Source organism: Opisthorchis viverrini (genome assembly GCF_000715545.1).
Source record: "Opisthorchis viverrini unplaced genomic scaffold opera_v5_322, whole genome shotgun sequence".
Lineage (NCBI taxonomy): Eukaryota > Metazoa > Platyhelminthes > Trematoda > Opisthorchiida > Opisthorchiidae > Opisthorchis > Opisthorchis viverrini.
In genome coordinates, this window is record NW_008751975.1 from 210,673 (window position 1) to 233,202 (window position 22,530).

A 22,530-nucleotide genomic window follows, 5' to 3' on the forward strand; every position below is an offset into this window, starting at 1 on the left:
GGGAAATTTTGAATACTTCCGTTTTTATGAGCGGTTCACAACTTTGATGAGCTAAAATATCCCCTCATGGTAACTTTTTTGGCAAAAAAAGTATCCGAAAGTATTCAAAATTTCCCCCCTATTTCGAGGTAATACTTAGATGGTAGTGTAGGGCGAAAAATAAGTAGACAGCAATTAAATTTTAAAAGACGAGGACACTTAGGTTTGGGTTCCATGTGCAAGGTTTCTAGGAAAAATAGCTCCTGCTTAAATCCCTCATCAATATTCGACAAGATATTTGACTTATAACAGTGTCTTCCCCTACGTTGGACAAATTTGCTAATGGGGTTTTTCCTTTATTTGCATGGATATACACCTACTCTCATCTAGCATCGTTTTGTAGTGTCCTGAGAACGCATCTCGCTATCTTTGAAATGCCCATTTTTGAGAACTGTTTGTCACTCTAGCTAAGACCTCATCTTTCTTTAGCTTGGTGTTGCTTTCATAAGTCAGACAGTAGAGCGAAGGAATAACAAAAGTCAACCTACTGTAAAAGCACAAGTTTAACAATGTTATGTTTATGCTATAAACTGCGTTTGGCCACCAAACAAACAGAAACATACCAAGGATTTGCGTTTTATGGATGGGTGATTCTCAGTTTATCTTGTTTTGCATCAGTGGGTTGATACCAAGTATTCAGTTGGGATTGTGGACTACTGTTACAGTGGTGGCTTTGTTCCTGCCTGAGTGTTAGTCTGTCACAATTAATGTGTTTGGAATGAATTTTAAGGGATCTTGCTAGGACGATTAAGAAACAAGTTAAAAGTTCCGACACATTTTCTAAACAATCCTTCCTACTAGGAAAAGAACATACTTAGGTGCAAGAGCTCAAGGGTAAGCAAACATTTTCCATAGTAGAAGGTGAGGGTTTAACGTTAAGAGAATTAATGTGAGACGAGAACTTTTCTTGCCCTAGTCAGTTACTAGTGATGCAGCCACGGTGCAATCAAAGAACCTGACCCTCTAACAGCAAAACGCTAAAATGGTGTCAGCAACTCCGGTAGGCTATGAATAAATCGTGATGCACCATCGGCATATTAAGCAGATGCCCGATATTTAGTCAAGATTTTGTGCTAACAGCTACAAACGAATCCAGATGTGTAGTGCTCCGTCTCAAGTAAATGTGCTGAACCAGCTCGCCTCGTGTTTCAACTGCTAGGATCTCAGGATATCGCACTTCATACTACTCATAGCGATGCTGAAAACTCTGGCAAACTACGGCTGGTTTCACTCTTCTTAGGGCTCAGTCTTCGAGTGTCTATGAAAATTGTATTCCACCTGAACTCATGTTGGACATATTTTAGCGTGCGCTCACATCTGTACATTAAATCTGAGATTCAGTTAGATCCAAGTGAGTCCCCTGTCAAAGTCCAATCCATGTGCAAATAAAAATATCCGTCAAAATCTATCCAATTTGGTTTCAGTAGAACGGAAGTTAATGGAAATTCTGGGACTGTGCCTACCCGAAGTCGAGAAGTGTGGAAGAGTTTTGAATAAACTTATGAATAATGTGTTACGTTTAGCCACTAAAGAAATTAACTCCCATGTATCAACAGGCGCCGGAAAAAGAAACAAGTCAGTGGTGATAGATTTTGGAATCAGAAACAATCTATTTTCTAAACTCGACAGCTGAATTACCAAGACACTTTTGAAAAAATTTTCAACGCGTATTTAATGCGAGTAATATATTCATGTCTTTATTTGGAAGCTAATCCCTATCTCGGTAAATGCTCTGAAAGTGCTCTGAAATAATGACCTAAAAATCTGGTGCATTATTTGGATGGTTTCTCCGGGGTTCTGAAATTCACTAAAAGTTCGAGGTAAAGTCTACCTTAGTCTCATACTTAGAGCGGCAACTGTTGTGGGCGATTTATTCAGTTTTCCGGGGGATTCGTAAGCGGGATTTAGTCACAGTGCGCATGCACTTATTCTCATGGTATATTGCTCAAGCGCAGCTTTTCTACAACCCGAATTATCACAGGAACAACTTGCTGAATTCCACACCGTCGAATTTCGCGGTCAACTTTGATAAGTTACCTAGACAACAACACTGTTTTTCAGATATCAAATATTTTATTTCGTTGTATTGGGCTAGCTATTGTACAAACTGTCTTCAGGTTTGATCAGTAGATTTTGAGAACATCGAAACTGCCAGTTTTAGAAGAAACTCTGGTGCAAATACACGAAAGCTATTAGAAAGGCATGCAGCTCTGGTGAAGATCCTCACATTGGAAATTCCAAACCGGGTTAAACTGATCAAATAGCTGCTTTATTGATAGACAGCCGCCTCATGTTGATCTTAATTAGTCCTTTTGTGTTGGTCTGTTTTGCATTCAACAGTTGTTTTCCAGATACCTGTGCCACATTCCTGGAAATTTTTTCTTTCGGTTTTCGCTCTTCTTAGGCTGAACTTTTACCTCATCTGGCCTTGTCATGTTGGCGCTCTTCTGCTCTGTCTATACACATTAGTATTTATCAATCACAATTAGGTGAAAATTTCTGACGATGCTGACATTTTTGGCTTATCTCATACCATTTTTGGTAATGGTTATGGTTCAACTTGGACTTCTTACCAGGATCAGTTTCCGGTTTGATTGACTGACACAGGAACCTCAGGTTTACGCTTTTTTTGCTCTTATGCAGGTTCTTCCACTTACCACATATCAGTTGAAAACTACGGCCATCCATCGTGAAATCGCTATCCAGCGCCAAATGATTCATCCGAATCTTCTTGGTCTGTTTGCTGCCTACCATGAACCTCGACTTAGAGCAGTCTGCCTGTTGCTTGAATTCTGCGCAATCGGAACACTGATGGACCTAGTGACTGGTGGGAAAAGTGCATTTCAAACCCTTAGCCCAGTTGACCGACCTGCTGACAGCTCATGTGTCACCCGGAGTGCTTTGAAACAACCACAGACTGGAGTCTCATGGAACTATCTTATTTATGACCCTTCCACTGGAGGGCTACCACTCAGTCTTGCTCGACGCGTATTCCGTGGGTTAATGCGTGGCGTCAGCCACATGCACGAAAGGTACGGGATTGTGCACCGAGATATAAAGCCAACAAATATCCTGCTTGCTGATGGATTTGTGGCAAAATTAAGCGACTTCGGTCTGGCCTGTGATGAGCTCCAGTGCGAGGAGGAGAAAGAGTAAGTTCCACGCATCGTTTAAGTTCGCTTGTGTTTCCGAATGAATGCTCCAGTATGACGGCATTCAGCTGACGAACCATTGCAGCAGGTGCATAACTGATCATTTGTTAATAAACTTTAGTTTTACTAAAATCCGTACACCGAACGCGGTTTATCCACGATCATGTGTGAACATCCGGGTTACGATGTTTTGTCCTACTGTCTGAGGGAACTGGAAAAATGTAGTCGACTTGATAAGTCTACCTTGCCCGGTACAGTTTGGCGCAGGTTGCGAATCCTCAGTGCGAACATGCACAACGTCGTCGAAAAAAGACAATGTTAGAATTTCATATTTAATTTGCTTGGAATGTATAATATCCCACAAAAATTCCGAAATGAATAGATGCCGGCATGTGAATCATGTCTTCGTATGGGCTTGACAGTCCTTAATATGCGATTCCGGCCGATCGTCACCAAGTTTCGGTAAAGCATCAGTTCCCAGTATGTCAGGTCCCAGTGTCAGGTCCCAGAATCAGGACTCAAATATTTTGCATGAGGTTTTACCAGTGAATCATCTGATTTAAAAACGCATAGTTACTAGCGTGGTGCACAGCAGGGGCAGGCTGAATTGCGGCTAAGGCCCTGTCCGCCAACTGTACGATCCTATGGCAGCTAAGGTACTACTGAATAGTCCAGAATAACCAACACTCCCTCCCGTGCGCTGCATGAAACCAATTAACTGGACGAGAATCTCTGTGCCTTTCGAGTAGATAACCGACAAAACCAGAGGCTGTATCGTTTTTTCGGTGTTGCCTAAGTCGTGACGGACGCAATTCCTATTTAGCTGGCCGATTTTGTTTTCCAGATTTTATTCGGCAGACCAATAAATGGACCAGACCGAAAGAGTGCGAACCGATTGCCTAAAGCGCGAAACACGCGATATAGCTGAACGAGAATGATATGAATGATAATCGGCTGGGAAACGACGGCCAGTATAAAAGGTGTTAGAATGCGGATGACAGAAGAACACACCACACAGATCGCCGATTACTAGTCCTTACTGGTGGTTAGAACAAGCTCAGGTAGAAAATTCGTTGACTGGAACGAAAGTGATTCAGAAGTCTCAATGAGTTAAACAAAAGCGAACTTGCTACTCACTGCTGAATTAATAAAAAAATATGAATCTGACAACACTGGCCAAATGCCTTGACTAATTTTCGCCCCGACAAAAATAAGAGAATATACAAAGTCTGTGGGAACCCAGCTACCAAGGGACTGAAAGCTACGCGTTGAAGGTTGTGGGTTATCCAACGTCAGTCCGTTTTCCTGCCAAACTGGAGGCCAGTTAATTGGAGGTACACAAAAGCTTTGCCGTTAAGGACAAAAGTGCATGGAAAAAACTTGCGAATTACCGGCACGGTACCAGCCACAGACTTAATCAGTTTCCTTGTCTTAAAAGAACTTTAGATTAGGTTGAGTTCCCAAAGTGTCAGCAGAGTAGTTTGAGATAATGCTCAATACCACTGTCCCATAAAGAAAGTTTTCATAGAGAGGAAATTTCGGACGCCAATACTCCTGGACTTGGGTCCATGTTCATCGCCCTTCAGCTCGATTGCGTAATTTCTGCTGATAACTGGGTGGCCCTATTGATTCAGTGATTTCGGTTACTTTATTGGCCTCCAAAGTGACGGCTTATGAATGTATTTTTCTCACTTTCACCCCAGCCGTGCAGCCAAAGCCATGGTACCACGGATGGGATGGGATATGCGTACTCTGTAGCCCGAGAGGCCAAGTTAATCTCTTCTTAGAAGCAGCTCTTTTGAAAGACAGTCTATCCCGTGTATTACGAAAAAATCATAGTGTAGTTATTTTGCTTCAGGCGACACCGCTTTGATTGGAACAGTGTTTTGTCAAAGACCTCATATTTAAAGGATTTTTTGCTGCCAATAACCATTGCTATTCTAACCACATGGAACACTGAAACGATGCTATTATGCTATCAGAGAACAGTGATAACTAAATGCAAGTCCAATCGCTTCTTGAAACTTTGCCTTTCAGTAGCATGAGACGGTGCTTAAATATTAATCACAAAGTAGTTGAGTGAAATCTTGTGCGGTCGTGTTATCGGTGGGTGTTGATTACCCCGACAACTAACTGTCCACGGACCTATTACTGGTTAATGAAGTGAACGCACGAATCGCTAAAGCCACCGAAGCTTATCGGCATCTTGTTCAACGTGTCCGCAACAACCGCATTTCGAAAGAGATAACGAGATCGTGGTGCATCGAGGTGTTTTGTTGTCTTAACAGGGAAACTTTGTTCCACAAATAGCATGTTTGGCGCTTGACGGGGCTACTCTCCAATGGTTCCGCAAACCAACGCACCTAACTGATGGACCGAACTCTAAAGTTATGAGGAAAGTAAATCCTAATAGACTACCAACGACGCTTATCATAGTGTCTTCTGTTCAGGAAGACTGAAGACCAACATATCTTTATGCTTGAAATTACCCTGTCATGTCTACACCAGCACATGGCTTGCAAACAGCACCACAATCGGCTTCATCCCAAATGACCGAGATACGCAGAATGGTGGTTCAAACACTGCTGGCCCATAAATCCATATCACACTGAATCTAAGTTAAGAGGGTGGGTTTATTTTGAATTTGAACTACTCGATTTATCTTAAGCGCTATTAACCAATACGCCACATTGTTAATTCAGTTGCACTGTTGGCCCATATGAACAGCGTGTGAGGTCAATTCTGCATCGGCCGAAATACACAGGGGGTCGGCGATAAAATGATGCTACTTCTATCCCACGCATTTCAGCAGTATCAGGAACCAATTGTGAGGAGTCTTCCAGAAATATGATTTCAACTAGATGATCCCCATCAGACATGTCGGTTGCATGCAATGGCGAACGTTCTTCGGTGTGTCGCAATTGAGGTGGTCTACACTACCAGTGGTCATCACCTTCTGATCGTTGATACTGTGACAAGTCCTGTCAATTCTATGTTTGATGTATTCCTGTTGTTGTTTGGTTGATTGATAACAGCGTAATTTTGGGGCACTGGTGGAGTTATGTTTTTCAAGCAGAAGCCGAGTGGAAATGAGCGTAGTTGGCAGCATCGTATGACTTTAGATGACTGCTTTAATTCGAGCGAAAGACTTGTGCATTCTACGTGGCTAACTACGATGTGCCTTGTCCTGCTAATCGCCAGATTTGACCCGGCGGTCTACAGATGACACGGAGATACCTTTTATTCTAAGACATCATAACCACTCCGTTCAGGTCGGTTGCACTTAGCACGTAGAATGGCAGCCAATTCTGGTGGTCCAATCCGCAGCTTAAATTATTGTGGTGGCTTTCGCTGACCTAACAAGGCATCGTGAAAGATGGCTTTTTCGCTTTTTGAGCCCGACTTCGATCCCAAAAGCTTTCAACCAAACTTTCACTCATCCCAAGTAAATCATTTTCACAGCATGTAAGGAGTTAAACGTGCAACTGACAAAAGACGGAAAACATTTTCCATCTTGTGGACGAAAGCCAGTACATTTTACTAATTTACCGTCAACATATACTCCAAGGGCAAATCTGGATATCCAATGGATATTACTGACACACGACCTCTCTGAGAAAATACACAGAAAAGCGGCTGAACAATAATCTAACACAGTAGCAGTCACGCTTTTATTCACTGCCATCATGGCTTTCTCGGCTTACTGACCTTTGAAATTTATTGAATATGAAGTACTCATCGACCGTAAACATCACCTCACTACTGTGCTGTGTGTGGACTAAAGTTGTTATGATGCACAATCTGGTTCGCATTGTACGTTGGTCTATTACATTACTCCTCGATGACATGAGTACCTAATTATGTAATCGTCAAACTGCATGTGAGGGTGGAGGTAATATTTTGTGATTATGATCAGTTCTCACGTTTTGCACTATCAGTAAGCACGGGACTATATGTTGGCACCGTCGGAACAAATTTGACCGTGCACGTTCAGTCCTTGCAATGCCAATGACAAAGGACTAAGTTGGATATCGTAGGGGTTCTACGGGAGTCCATCTTGTGAAAATACTTGTCAATGCGTCGACTACCATGAGCTGGATTATGTCGAGTGGTAACCCACTGGAAACTTTATCTACTGGCCTTATGCACGCAGTCATTAGCAAGCCCTAGTTATTATTGTACAATTGAACTCACACCAATGCGGTTCAGTGAAACCCATAAGCTGACGGGTCACGGATTCATAAGAACCCGTTCTTATTGCACCTGCCGCTTTGTACTAATAAGCTGTGGTGAAATGCAAAAAAAGACAATGTTATGATAAATAAGCTGTCGGCAGTGTACATGATTCTTTTCAACAGCTTCTAGGAAATTGACATATTTAGCACAAGATTTGTACCTGCTCGGTTATCACCTCCTGCAACTCTAATGGTAATCAAACTTATCCGGTCCTATCTCGGAAATGATTTCACCGGCTTTTTGGCACTAGATGCGAGTCAACCACCCGGCTTGACCACGGCCCCAAAAGATGCACTAGGTTACCCACAGCTATCCGACTTTCAAAGAACGTTGCGATAAGGCACCAGGGTCTATGACATCCCGTTTGTTTTGATACAATAGGCACCACACTGTCTTGCGACAGTAACCAACCATCCATAATTTCCTGTGTAAACTAATTAGCTTGCGGTGTCAGACGTCCACTTGTGCATGTACCAGGTCTCAAACCCACTGTCCGAATCAAACCCAGGGGCCTCACCAAAAACTCGCGTCGCTTCAATAATTCAAACTAGCCGCAATCGTCAATCGTCCGTCGCAGTGGTTTGTTCTTCTACCTGCGTGACGTTTGAAGAACGCAACTAGCTTTTCCTGCTGGCTTCCTGTGATCGCAGCAAAGACCAAAGTTTGTCAAAACTGAAGATACATTTTGTTGTTGCATGTGTTAATCTGTGCAAAAAGGCGTAAGTTTGGCATAGATAACGACATTTAAAATTTGAAATTTGGGTTGGAAGTGTGTGAGGACAGGACGCTTATGTGAATTACAGCATATACTTCGGAATCAATAGAATCTATTGCGAAACAATTGTGAAATCGAAACTGTACTGTTGCGTAAGACAGGCGAGGTAAGTGACCAAATGAAGTGAAAATTAGCTGATTACAGTTAAACGGAGGAAAATTTGGGAAAATCTGGTCAACCTTCTATCTAGCGTATGTCAAGCGTATGTGGAATACATGACTTGGTTTTTGTTGTGGAGCGACGACATGGGAGTACCACGACGGGCGAATTCTGATATATCATCACTTAGCTGTTGATTCGGAAGTTCATCTGTATGGCATGTAGTGGGCCAGTCGGCAACTATGCGTTCAAGATGTATCTTAGACGGTGTTCCTACCAGCCTATTTGCTTGTAGGCTTAAAACGACATACAAAGCTGCAGTATGCTTGCTTGAGCAGAAAGGTAAATTTATGCTTAAACTTGGGGACCAGTGCCCAAAGGGCGGTATATCAGATGTATTTGTGTTATGTGTCGCACGGATTCAACGCTCAATCAATCTTGTAATACTGTCAATTGTACCACAGAGTTGCTATTAATGGGGCCAACAGTTGAATCCAACCAAAAGTCTACCAAAGGGCAACCTAAATAGCTTTGCCCTGTCGCCACCTAACAGGATCTATTCGGCGCTCGGACCAAAGACTACCAGAATGTTTCTGTTACACTGGTCAGTATAAACTCTTTGGCTCAGCGCACAGGATCTGCAGAACAAAATAGAAAAAAAGTAATGGGAGCAAATAGCTTTACTGGTGATTCGTTTCAGACTGGCCCCGACAGCTGGAATGCTAAATAGAGATAGATTCGTAGGCCTGCGCTCCCAATTCAACGCTTCTGAATTTCAACGCATCTCCTTAACTTCATTCCACATTCGTCTGCAAAACAAGGACACTTTGGGGCGATGATCACTTCGATGATTTCGTATCAGTCGGCCCATCACCATCCACCTCCTCGCAGCCAAACTTCGTACACAAATGAGGTGTGGTCTAGTGCAAACATTCATATAACACAGCAGTGAGTAGGTGATTTTCACTATTCTGTCCCAGAGTCATCTTTACCGTAATCAGCTAATCTTATCACATTTGGTCCCAGTAACGATCAGAAGAACACCTAAAGGCAGATTTAAGAATCATGTTACCAGGTGTTGAGATGGGTTCGTTTAGTACTGAGCAAATCGGCCGAGATACTGGATTTTCAAGAGCTTCGATTGAGCCACGAATTTAGGCAGTTTCGTCATAGTCACCTGTTTTATTACCGCTAACAAGATGTTGTCCTCTAGATACATGCAAAATACGCACTCGAAACGTTTTCAAGAGGAGGTTAGCTCAACACACACGCGTATCTCCCTTTACCTGCTGTTCACTTACACTTCGTGAGGTAATTTATACTGTGGTTTTCAGTTAAGTGCGTTCCTTAGTAACCTTACTGTAGAGAGAACAGCATGTTTTCTGACGCAATAAAGAGCACTCAGAATGAGGGAATTATCATGATTCGGTTTTAGAAAATGCGACTCTTTTCAACGGAGTTGAGCCTAATGAGAAAACTGCGATTGTATCTCACATGGATCATTCTGAGGACATATACTGATTTCCCATACTGAAACTTCTGCTTTTGGCTTGAATGTACCACTTTCTAGATCATGCGTAAAAGTGCGTTTCAGCTGTGTCCCTAATATCTTACTAGCTCATTTTACGCATTTTCTGGTGAATTAGGCAAAACATATGGCCCGAGAAAAGTAAAAAATTGTATCATCACTGTTGTATAAGTAAAAACAAAAGTATCTTGCGAATTTTAGTGGTATATACCAAGTAAAACAACTCGATCCTTGAAGTAATTTCATCAGTTCATGTAACATCGATTAAGTTAAATAAGGTAGTTGCACAAAATACATGAAAATGTCTGGAACAATTTAGTTTGTGAGCATCTTGTTTGGATAAGTCTGATAACACAGAGACAACATTTTTGACGCGATGGACGTATAGACAACTTGTTCTCAGTTCCCGGGAGCCGACTTTTGCCGGAGATAACATGGTACAAACGATCTACCGTTTTTCTCCAATAGGATACACGGATCGATCATAATTTGGTTAGAGTTCTAAAAGTCACTAAATACTCCCTTTTAACGTTTTAAGTTTTGAAAGTTTACCTTGGTGTTCAAATTGCTTCTTTCGCTCAAAAGCCTTATTTCAGTTTGTGACTCAAAGATGTTCTAGAGTTTTTGTGGAGTTTTCAACATACAACCAAAACCAAGGAGCAGGCTACGACTTTCATGTCGCTATGAAACTTCGGCTGTAGAGTGAAATCTTGCCTGTGACCCTCATACATGTTGGAATATGTAATTTTCCGCTAAAAATGACGGATGATCAGTGAACGGTAGGCCTAATCTCGAGCTGTCTCTGGGGTAGACACTGCAGCTGAGCCTTGGCAACACCCATTTCAAAACAACTATCACCAAGAGGACTGTTCCAACGGTAAATGCATCGGAACACACCGTCAACTTAACTGACTGTTGAAAACGGTTGTCTCTCGATAAGACCAGTGAATTCACTTACGGCAAGCGGTGGACCAAACGCTTGGAAATTTATTGCTCATATGCTACAGAAATGTTGGTTTTAAGATTTCCCTTATCAGTATGTGAAACGTATCGGCACTTTATCCGAAAAAAAAAGCATTTCCTTTCCACCATACAGGACACCGAAGGTCAGCTCATCTGTTTGGTAACCTTCCAGATGCCATTTCCTTTTACATCCGGAATTCACCTTTAGGCACGACTGAAACTGCATTTTGAAAAGGGCAGATTCTCCGAGTAGACTTGTCTGCTCGTCGAATAATTTGGATGTTGAACTCACTTCACTTTTAATGGAAGTAGCGTCACTCTTTCATTATATTTCATCCATATGCTAAACGTTCAGTGGAACATGCCAGTGACCTGAGTCACAGCGGCAAGGCATCAACATTTTTCACCTTTTGGTTCCTACTCAAACAAAAATGATAGTTCCGAGTCATTGGTATCTGTATTCTACACACTGTCAACAAGACAAAATTTTGGCCAAATAGACTCATTTGCAAACAAATTCAGTTTTCCGAGAGACTCACCTGGAACCCAGCTTAATCTCTCGTTTGTGATGTTTCCAGGCAACTGAATATGGTGTATCAGGCTGCCTCATGTTTCAGTTGTTACGATATTCAAGATATCGCGATACATGTATATACGTAAGGCATCAACCTGATGAGCCTCGGTAAGGGCGAAACCGGTCATGGGCTGTCGGAGAATTTTCAGCAACCTTATGAGTAGTGCAATAGGAAAACAACTTTCTATCTCTAGAAATTCCCACAAAAATTCGATGAAAATACCGACCATAAAAATACTATACATACTGATTAATTTTATAGATATTTCGTATTCCCGCAAAACAGCCACTTTGACGCTTCAGGATAAAAAGTTTGGTGACTTGTTTCTCAAACAGTGAGTATCCTTTTGTATTGCTGTGCCTATCTGACGCGTGGGATAAGTGGCAAAAGAAATTGTACTAAACTTACGGTTCCTCTTATGTCAACAGCGGCAGCCCACACAAATTTATCTGTCAGCAGGGTTTAGACCATTGGAGACTTCGCATATTGGTAGCAAAACAAGCAGCTCGTATGGAGCCGAAATTGTTGCTGCGGATGAGCCTGGAAATCTGATGCAAACAACTTTACACATACATTTATATATATATATATATCTTCAGTAAAGTGGTCGACACAAAACGTGGCCTGATTTGTCAATCCCGATGTCAAATTTGGTTGGCTGTTTTTCTCAGTTATTTCCATCTACTTATGGGTCGTCCATCTGTATCTCAGTCATTAGGTTATCTCTGGATTAAATGGCAGTTCTCCTTGGCGTCATGGTTGATGTAACTGAGTGCATCTCACACATTTCCGAACACTGTTGCATTCTTAACTCCGTTGTCTCCATTCATTCGCACCAAAACAGAGAGATAGTAGAGTCTCGTGCTTTCACGAAAGCTCCATAGGATTCTTATATGTGGGACAAAATATTTTTTGAAGAAAATCTCTGGATATTCTGTCCAAAGCTTTTATTCCAAGTAGTACGAGTGGCAGAAATACAGAAAGCAGTGCACCATGTTTATCATAGTGATTTGAATTTATTGGGTGGATATGGTAGAATCGGCCATGAATTCATATTTAGTAGACTTTGTGAAGGACCTAAAACAGGGAATGTCATCGGCTCCGATTTACTGTGCATGTTAGTGTGATGGGAGACTGAGTGTTACTGCATAAAGTGCTAAAAACTGTTGACTGAAGAGACGCACGATAGGTTTCATTACATTTATCTAATGAATTTAAATCAGCGCGAAGCGCATAACGGATTACTTCTCGGCACCAACCACTTGTTGGTTTTATACATGGTATTATAACTCCCCAGATTAGTACCTATTAGCCCCATCAAGTCAATCGTAAAAAGTTGGCCAATCAGTTCAACACCCAGTCTGTAAGAAGAATGTCCCCGATTGTTCGACTCAAATTTTCAATTTCTACCAAATTACACTTTCGTCTAATCTCCATTTTGTATCTTCCTGTTTGTACAGGACCTACTCGCTTTAACGACAGTCGTTTGTCGCTCCACCTGACTGTGTAATACAAACACTTGAACAATCAAAGATTAACAAACACCCCTGAATTTTCTGGTTTTCGCTCTCGCCTATAAGTATTTTCCGTTTGATCTGCTCCAGACATGTATGCGGTACCCCAAACTATCTTGCTCCCGAAGTTTTTCTAAAGGAAGGACACTCAAAGGCATCAGATTGTTGGGCAGCGGGAGTGACGCTCTATTACATGCTCTGTGGACGACCGCCATTTCAACCCTACTGTGCGGACACTCACCGATCGTATAGTTTGGTTCAACACAAAAATACCGACAGCAAGGTACACGAAGATGCTGCTCATCCGCTGTCCAACCTCGTACCGGGAGCCCAAGTGCGAGCAATTTGTCGCAACCTTTTCTGGGGCAGATATGAATTTCCTTCAAAACTTCACCAAAGTGCAAGATATACAATTTTTCGTTTACTCCAGAGATCTGCTGTCGAAAGACCTTCAGCAGCTCAGGTACTGGACATGGAGTTTTGTTCGGCAATCTTTCGGTAAGATGCCAAGTATTCCAAATATTCCCAGTGGACTCCAAATTCTCCAAGTATTTCAAATATTCTTTTTGTTTCCTTCTGGCAAGAATCATAAAACCACAGTATTTTGTGGATGAATAGTTTTCTTCTATTAGAATCCAATTCATAGAAACCTGGAACCTGAAGTACCAGTTTGTTCCACTCGTTGTTAGCATTTTAGTACCCAGCAATAGCTATTGGTTACTAGTTCGAGGCAAACTCTGCTTTAAGCGTCATCTATGGTATCAAACATGGGTTCCTCTCTAGTTTTACGGATATACTGTCACAAATAAAAAATATCAGGCAGCGCAGTGCTACTTAGACTAACTGCTGCAAGACTAAGTTGTTTGAACACAGTTAAACCTCAGTAGTTGTGGTAAGAGCCTGGCAACAAAAGGTAAAACAGATTAGATCTTATGCCACCCTCGGTCATAATTGCACGTTTTGGGTAATGCTACTCGCTTCAGATACTGAACACGGTGAGTGCCAGTTCCGATGGCCGAACAAATTACCCGTATGGCCAGAAACAAGCTCTGTATCCGATCCTAAACAAGAGGGCAACATTAACGAAGCACACAATAACCACTGAATAACTGGAGTGGCAGCCGGTAAGCGGATAACAGAGGCACTTAAATAATGCCATGTGAGAGTGAAAGAGTTCAGAGTTTCACCAGGTCCTAATCGTCTTGTCATTCACCCGGAATTCTCCGTTGTGGATAAACTGATGGGTAAAGTACTCAGTAAGTCAGTTCTTTGTTTAAAACAGATGACAAATTTGACGAGCCTTTAGGGCAAGAATAGAAAGTGGGGCGGCGTTTTCCCGAATAAATGTTCCAGCAATCAGGAAACTAAACACCATAATTGCCATACCTTGAAGTGTTTGGATGCTTTGGTTAGCAACTATAGATAAAATCGCAAAAATCAACTGCTGCGAAACTCAAGAACTCCACAGAATTCCGCACATGACTATAAATTTTTATTTTCTCCAGCTTTATGCTGTTGTCTAGAATCGTGTATAAATTGGTATATCAGTCTAAGAAACGTTGATTTCAACGTCATTTTATGTTCTAGTCCATTTTTCTCTCTCTGAAGAAACCACTCGATGAGGTCATTCATGAGTAATCATGTTTGAGAAATGGTCTCTAATAGGAAGGATTTAACCATCTGGGAGGAGTTGAATGACCGGTGAAACTAGTACGTCTTTACACTGATCACTTCACGAGGACGGATCTGTGATAATAAGTACTTAATTTTCTGGAAGACGATACTTTGCCCAAAATTGTTTTGGTTTGCGGAGCGTTGAGTGACGTCATGGTGTTTAGGACAGACTGTAGATTCTCGTTTGCTTTTCTGAGCAGTTCATACAGAATAGGGTCGGAGCTGAACAGTTGTGCAGGCGTAAGGCAAGAACTATATTTCGAAGGCCAGTCATGCGATATACTCAGTAATACTGGAGGAGGTTCGTTGCCAAGGGTGTTGCATTTTTTGGAATTCTCTGCAACCTAGTGGCTCCAAAACCAACCTTGTTGGCAACGGGCGCTGTGCCAAATGCCACGCGTGAAGATGATCCAACATAGGTTTGCTTCAATTTTTGGCGACCTGTTGAACAATCCTAAAAATCGAGCTCCTGTCTTCACAGAACTTAGCACGTCCATTGAACGAGAGGATCCCGTTGCTTTTGGAGGGCTGGGAAGTTAGCCCACTTCTATGATCACATTAAGGAGTTAAAAAACTCGAGCATTTCATTCTTAATTCCCAATGGTGCTTATTATCGTGCGTTTTTATTGAGACTGTTAGGATTTCAACCATGTTCATTTAAGTAGTTTTTAATTAACAATGTATTAGCCGGTGGGTGGTGTGTGTCCCAGTGAAGTATGCCGACCGGAAAAACAAAACCAGCCATTCCACTACGGATTAATTTTTTCTAGACACACACGTGGATGGCGCTCACCTCGTGCTTGAAGGACCTCCGTTTGATGACCGGTATGATCAGTACTACGTACAATACGAGTGACTTATGTGCATGGTTGCGCACGCCAATACCAAGTAGCCGTAGGGTCTTCAATTGTCTTTTGCTGAACTCAGCTTTTCATATCCATCGACCAGATGCAAAAGAAGTCTTCCAAAATAAATTATTCAAATTCATCCGTTTGCTCACAACGTGAGTTCGGTCGCGCCAAGTCCATCAGCACCAACAAATTGCGGAATCCGGATTGCTTCTCACCCTTTCCTTCAAATAGAGCTACTTTCACGTGTATATACTTGGTAATCCCGTCGTCATGGCCACCGAAAAATGACTTGCTTCAGTCAACTTCCGGACCCCATGGATACAGGATTTCGCCCCAAATATCTCCTCTAGAAGGAACACGATTTCTCAAAATATTCATCCATTGGACGAAACCCAGAGACCTTGTCCTTATTGAGAGAACCTTGCCAAGCTCTAGTTCGCGCGCTAACCGAATTAACATAGCAATGAAAACCGGTAGCTTACTTGAAGAAAGGCTTACCGTTCACTACGTTGCAAATATTAGACAAAAACTAGGAATGTGTCTATGTAAGCAGTTACTCCCAGCTCAAATCCCCTGCGCACTGAATCCGAGATAAATTATCAGTGACCGTCGAAAGGTATTCAAATGCACTTAAATGATTTTACTGTCACATACCTTAGTTATGTCCTGTTCACACCAGTTACTCTATCAATTTCAAAACAGACCATGTTTTATGTAGTCAACATTTTGGCGCGTCATAGCATAAGAGATGTGTATAGAGTCACGGCATCGATGAGGCTAAGGTATAATATTTCTGCATTTGTTTTCTTCCCATTTGAGTACTTTACTAAAAAAACGTCTCTGTGGTCACATAACAAATCATCAGTATCAACGCTGATTTTGAGTTCTGTGATGATGCCTATAACAGCAAAGCAGTTGAAATATCTCGGTGAAACTATTGTGATCGATTGCGTATTTCAAACTCACTTACTTGGGAGCATTTACATGCTCCCCAAGATCTAAATTCCTTCGAATTTACTGCGCTTTGGCGTTCCAAGCACCAAAATCCCTGTGTTCGTTCACACCAAGCATACAAAACGCAGCATATATGGAAAACATTACAGTCGGATCAATCACCATAGCGTAGTGGAACTCCCACACTAAACTGCAGATAGCACCTACATAGTTCAAATGCGAATTGAGAACCTGAGTTCATAATCTATTACGTACTCTTGTTGTCATTCTGTTTGCGGTGAGGATTGAGTGTTTCAGTACCAGCTTCATTGCACAAAAACCCAAGAATCTGGCGCAGAATTCTTGAGACACCCAGAGACTTACTGAGAAGATTCTTAGAGGCACACTATGCTTTTTACCGGACAACCCGAATTTAAATGAAATACACTATTGGATGTCTACACAAAATAACGCAAATGCTTGGATAAATCCTCGTTACGCTTGTCTGATTACACGTAAAAGATTGGCCGGAATTCATTGAGTTTTCAATGGTATGGCCACAGAAGACAACTTGGCCTATCAAAGCTAGGTGCGTGCATTAATAAACGCCCCAAATGTTAGAATTTTTGTGATTAGGCAACTGGGCCCGGAAAAAGACAAACTTTCGCGTGTCCAAATTAGAAGACGTATGTGAAGGACCAGGAGTATTACGTATGATGATAGGCTTTCATTCAGAATAACATTTTGTATCCACACTCCTAACACTCAAATTGTTCGATTAAGATGCAATGATCACAGTCCTATTGAAATGTTTGAAGTCGTTTTACATCAAATTATCCAACATAACTTTGCTAAATTAATTTGAAACAAACGCCCACTACTCTCTAAGGGACACGCAGCGCTCAGTCCGCATACTAGAACATCGAGAAGTCAGTGAACAAACTGCAGAAAGGCGGGATCCGATGGACGGAAAGGACGTCGGAGTGAAAAGAACCTCAAAGGACGACGTTGAAATCGGTGCACTCAGTCCCGTACAGCACCCCGGTAGCCTGGGTCTGGACAGCACGGATGAACAAACCGACCAGTCGTTTGGCTCTAAAGGAGTTTCCAAGCATCCTACAGTTCAAATCTGGTCGCCCGGCAATCAGAAGTCATTCGAATTTCAACAGGTCGAAGATATTGTCTATACTGGAAGCCGAGCAATTCATGTAAGTGCGTATGACACTTTCACGTTGATTAAAGACATTTGAATTTGACTAGAATGATTTTACAAAGCCAAGCCAGATCTTGATCCCACAGTTACTTATTGCCTATTGAGATAGTGCTAAAAACGGTCCTGTTCCTTGTACTTTCGCAGGACGCCTTCAAGCTGCTCGCTGGCAGAGCAGAAGAACGCAGTACCATCATAAATGCGACAAATGATCCTCTGTTGCTCCACTGGGTTTCACGATGGGCGTTGACAAGCAGTCTGTTTTTATATTACACAATGGATAGTGTTCAAATTTTCTATTCCGCTTCAAGTGCCACCTATCACTTGGCGAAAGAAAAAAAGCCTCATGCCATAGTTGAAATTTGGGGTGTGACCAATCAAACTGGCCAAGGTCTGGTCAAGTACAAAGGGAAAAAGTGAGTCGGAATACTGGACACATTGCACATTCACAGAAGACAGACACCATCATCCCTAGAGTAGTGACATTTTATTTTGCGAATATTAGGCTTCGTTTACATTCAAAGCTCGCTTGCTTCACCGCAACAGCGAGAGAAACTGTATGTTTACTTTCTATTCCGATTATTTTTTATTCCAACTTATAGTAGCTCGATGGCTGCAAACTTTGAGATGTGAAAACGGATAGATTTAATCAGGAATTAACCGATCGTCCATGTTACCCAGAAACATCACTATTTATAGATTCCTAGGTCTCTTGGAAACTGAATATGGCAGTGCAACAACGACTGTGGAATTGTGAATCCTCGGCTTCCAATGACGTCGGACGGCCACCACTACTACCTAACCATAAATCGGATTAATCGGGATGATGCTACATTTTCCAACATGCATGACAAACGAATGAGTGTGGACTGACTACATCTTTTTTTCAGCTGTAGCACCCTTTCGATGCCTAACTGCCATGCCACCCGAAGGTTGCACGAGGGCTGGGATACTGCCAGGTCGCCCAAGCCTAGACAGGGAGAGTCGAGTGGCAGAGGTCGGATTCGAACCACGGACCTTCCGGTCAGTAAATTCGCGCTCTAACCACTTGGGCCATAATGATACATGAATGGCCTCAGAGCAGGACAGTCACAGACGCCAATTCGGTGCAGTCCACTAAGTAATCGAGTTTGCGATCTCCCGATGCTTGGGAGAGGGAGTTGAGACGTCCTTGCTCCCGGTCGACAGTCGCAAAGTCAGGAATGGCTAGATCATGAGGTTGGAAGACGGGAGGGAACCGGAAAAGCTAGGTGCCCACACAAACCTGTCGGATGCGTCCGTCGGCAAGAAGTTGCGGCATTATAGCGCGACAGGTGTCTCTATAAGCTAAGCATTGTAGACAAGTCTTTGGACGTTCCGTAAAGTATTGAAGGAAACGATTACAAAGGATTTGCGATGACATCCAATGTCAGGCGCGATTTCTTTAGGCAAGCTAATGTGTACCGCACGATAACGGACTGGTCCTGTTTCAAGAAAATTATACTTTCAAACTACTACAAAAGTTCGTACGTGCAGGTAACTAGTCGATATTTTGAGAACCTTTCCTTACGCACATGACTTATACCGGCTAGCTCCCATCAATCTGGTGTTTCTTGCTGGTGAAACACTGACTCAAAAGCGCTGATACCGGTTCTCTGAGGATATCCACACAGCTTTAGCAACAACTGTGAAGTAGTTTCGCAACAAACAAGTACTGTTTGGTTCCAGTTGAAGTATCAATTCATGGACTGTATTTACTGGTAAAATGTCACAGGAACCACATCCGGTCATGTCAAAACAGATTTTACAAGTGTCAGTAAGTCTATCGGACTGGTAATTTTATTAGAGAACGAGACTAATAACCATCACCACAGAGCAATTGAATGGCTTTTTACGCATCAGTTTAGTCTCTGTTGCTCAGCAAGATACAGACATAGATCCTGTTCAGTCGACTGATTTCAGCCTTTATCTGATCCGTCAGTCACTTAACCTTCTGTTATCGTCTGATCTTGAACGTCAGTGTTTTCATCTGCCGAAGCTGCTGGTGCAAGTAAGGGGAAAATATATCCAGTCTGACTTAGGTTGTTTGAGTACGGCAATGTAATTCTAAACATGAGTTCAAAGAACTGCTCACATGCCCAGTGTACCGGAAACTGGGAAATCTCTGAATGCAAGCATTTTTCCTAACGAACTGACTCTACCGGATGAACAGCACCTTCAATTCGGCACCTGAGAAGCTGATCGAATGGTTGCACGACGTTTCAACTCTAAGTATATCTTTGAGGTGTAAGAATGAAGTAATCCAAAGGGCGAAACTGGGTGTGTGGCAAATAGGTCCGTATTATTCAAAAACATATTCAAGTTGGTCATCGTACCTCGTGAAGATATCCACGATGTTTTTCAAACCAACGGAGGTTAGGAAGAAACAGTCTGACCTATTCCAATCATTGGCTGTGCCGCAAAGGCCAAATAAGAATTACATTGACGAAGAAGGAATTAACGAATTCAGCGAGTTCAACCACTGGAGTACCTCGGCAATGTATACGCTTGCAGGTTGGAGCAAGTGCTGCTTAGGAACCCAGGTCTGCACTCTACGATCAGACAGTTTACGTAGCTTGGACGCAACAACGACCGTTTGTGCAATAACACCATTTCCATTTGACGGGTGACGATAACGCCTCAACTGCGGGATAAGTCAGAGCGGTCAACACAATTCGTGCTCACTTTCAGTGATACCATAACCAGGACCAGCTAGCTTTCTGAAAGCAAAATGAATCCCATCCATCACATGATTTTGTGGCTCAAAAGATCAGACGTGTATGAACAGCGAGAGGAGGATACAACCCGTGGGACCTGAAGTGTTTCAATATTGGCATCTTGAGCTACCATCCTGCCAGTTCTGTTTTAAGAAAGGTGCATCACTACCTAGTAGGAACAGCGTCATTAAATCAGCTTGCAAATTCTACGGCAAATCAGTGGCTTTATCGACTAATTTACTTTGAAAATGCAGCCACATTGCTGCTCAACTGTGGAGCACAGAAAATCTTTCTCCAAATTCGCTTATTTGATTAATTTGAAAAAATTTTACTGCCTGTCTCAAATGATCTGAGACAGAAATTGTATGTAGGCACATAAGGGGGAGATGATGGTGCCAACCGCCGTATTTCGGATACGAGCATAGTTGAACATGATCCATGAAATGGTCGTTCACAGTATTCCCAACAGGTCGTATTCACATTTTTGTCGTTTTTTGAGCTTGTGGAGGGACCGTTGCATTCCGGAATGGTTGCTACAATAATATGTAAAAGTGCTTGTGTCAGTAATATTCGACATTTCCTTCCTTTCAAAATATACTCAAGTGTGAAATTAAAAAAATATCATTATCTTGATGCATTACGAGTTGTACGTTTCCTCAGAACGTCTACAAAGTCCACACCACGACTGCTTTTATAAGAAAAGCAACAGCAGACATCGTCTTGTCCGGGGCTTGGAGGTAGAAGTTGTGAAGAATGGTGACCAATTAGCGGTCAGTGATATTTTCTTTTGTCTTTTTGACACGATGAGCTACTTATTCTTTTCAGTAAGGTGGAATCTGTTACCATCCAATTACTGAAGAGGTGAGAATTCATTTTAAATGAAACGTGGCTAACCGCATAGTACTGTATCGGAATTACCGAGCCTTGCAAACATCCTAAGTACAGATCTGCAACTATTCGTGTCACCCACCTGAACAAAACTGGGGGAATCCCACGTTTCGAGCTTTGCCAATGTTGTGTGAGAGCGAAATCTGGTCCGGCTAGCATTGCGTTGTCACGCCATCATGCCACAGGCTTATGAAGATAACACCGGATTTTAATACCAGTATTAACCTTGTCGATTACGCCCACCGAGATACGGCAGATTCGTTTGCATAGTGCTGACCGATAAAACTTGTCTGACTTGGACTGAAGTTTGTCATGGTGGTAGTTTGTGATTATGCTCTTCAAATGAAAGCAATATTATTAATGACAGACGCATCAGTAGTATCTGGTTCATTCATCGTAGTATAGTGGGGACACTCGCCAAGCTATTGCCACCAATAGACTACCATCTTTTGTGAAGCACACTGTAGTAGCCTCTACCAACATATCCTTGTGCGCGCTTCATAGCTGACAAACTGAGCTGAATTCAGTGTTTGTGACCTGAAGCTTCTTCGCTAGACAGTTAACTGTGTCCGTGTTGACAGTTTTTATCTCGCAAACTTCTTAGAAAGATTATAACAAGAAGCACTCTCTCTTTCGAGACTTAACTGTTCCACGCAGCAATGCAGAGAATAGAAAGTATCTGAACAGCTGCTTTCTACGACCGACCACTGACCTACACTTTAATTATTCTTGCTGTCTATACTTTTTTTACTTATCTTGCTGTCTCCTCAGGATTATACAATTTGAACCAAACACGAATCCTGGCAGCGGCACGATATCTAAACTGCCTAATCTGGGAGACGTACAAACGCAATGTGAATTCCTCGTGCGCCAGTTGAAGCATTTCTCACCTTTGACTTCATCCGCTAACCACACAAGCTCAGAAGAAGAGGCTACTGAAGTTGGCGAGCCCGGTGCCACCAAGTCTCCAGTGTTTATTCAGCGATGGAAGGATCATGGAAATAACCTAATATTCTCTTTTTCCACGGGCGGATGGCAAGCCAATTTTTACGATCACTCCAAGCTGATAGTCCATTACCCAGGTACTTTGGTCTATTGTGATTCTGGGACAGCAACGCCCAACGGACCTTTTGACTCCAAATGTCACGTGCATCAGTTAACGAAAGATATGGAGAGAGAATTCGGCGAATGGATAAAAAACCATGCGCATCTAAAGAGCATCCTCCAGATTTTATTATTTACCATTTTGTAAATAATAACATGTCCTATTCTTTTATCCGATATGAAATCCGAACTCAAAGGCGTTTTTTGCAAACGGTAGCCAACCAATCTGAGTGAGTCTGTACCTCGTTTGAGAT

The 22,530-nt window shown here is 42.3% G+C and overlaps 1 protein-coding gene across 1 annotated transcript; it reads left to right on the forward strand.

The window, feature by feature from the left end:
- Positions 1-2,682: 2,682 nt before the first annotated feature.
- On the forward strand, positions 2,683-22,424 carry T265_09928 (hypothetical protein; the record flags this gene model as incomplete). The annotated part of the gene is made up of 6 exons (XM_009176149.1): positions 2,683-3,191; positions 11,371-11,448; positions 12,948-13,379; positions 17,229-17,547; positions 17,697-17,965; positions 21,944-22,424. The coding sequence occupies 6 exons, from the start codon at positions 2,752-2,754 to the stop codon at positions 22,422-22,424; spliced, it is 2,019 nt and encodes a 672-aa protein (XP_009174413.1).
- Between the last annotated feature and the right edge of the window lie 106 nt (positions 22,425-22,530).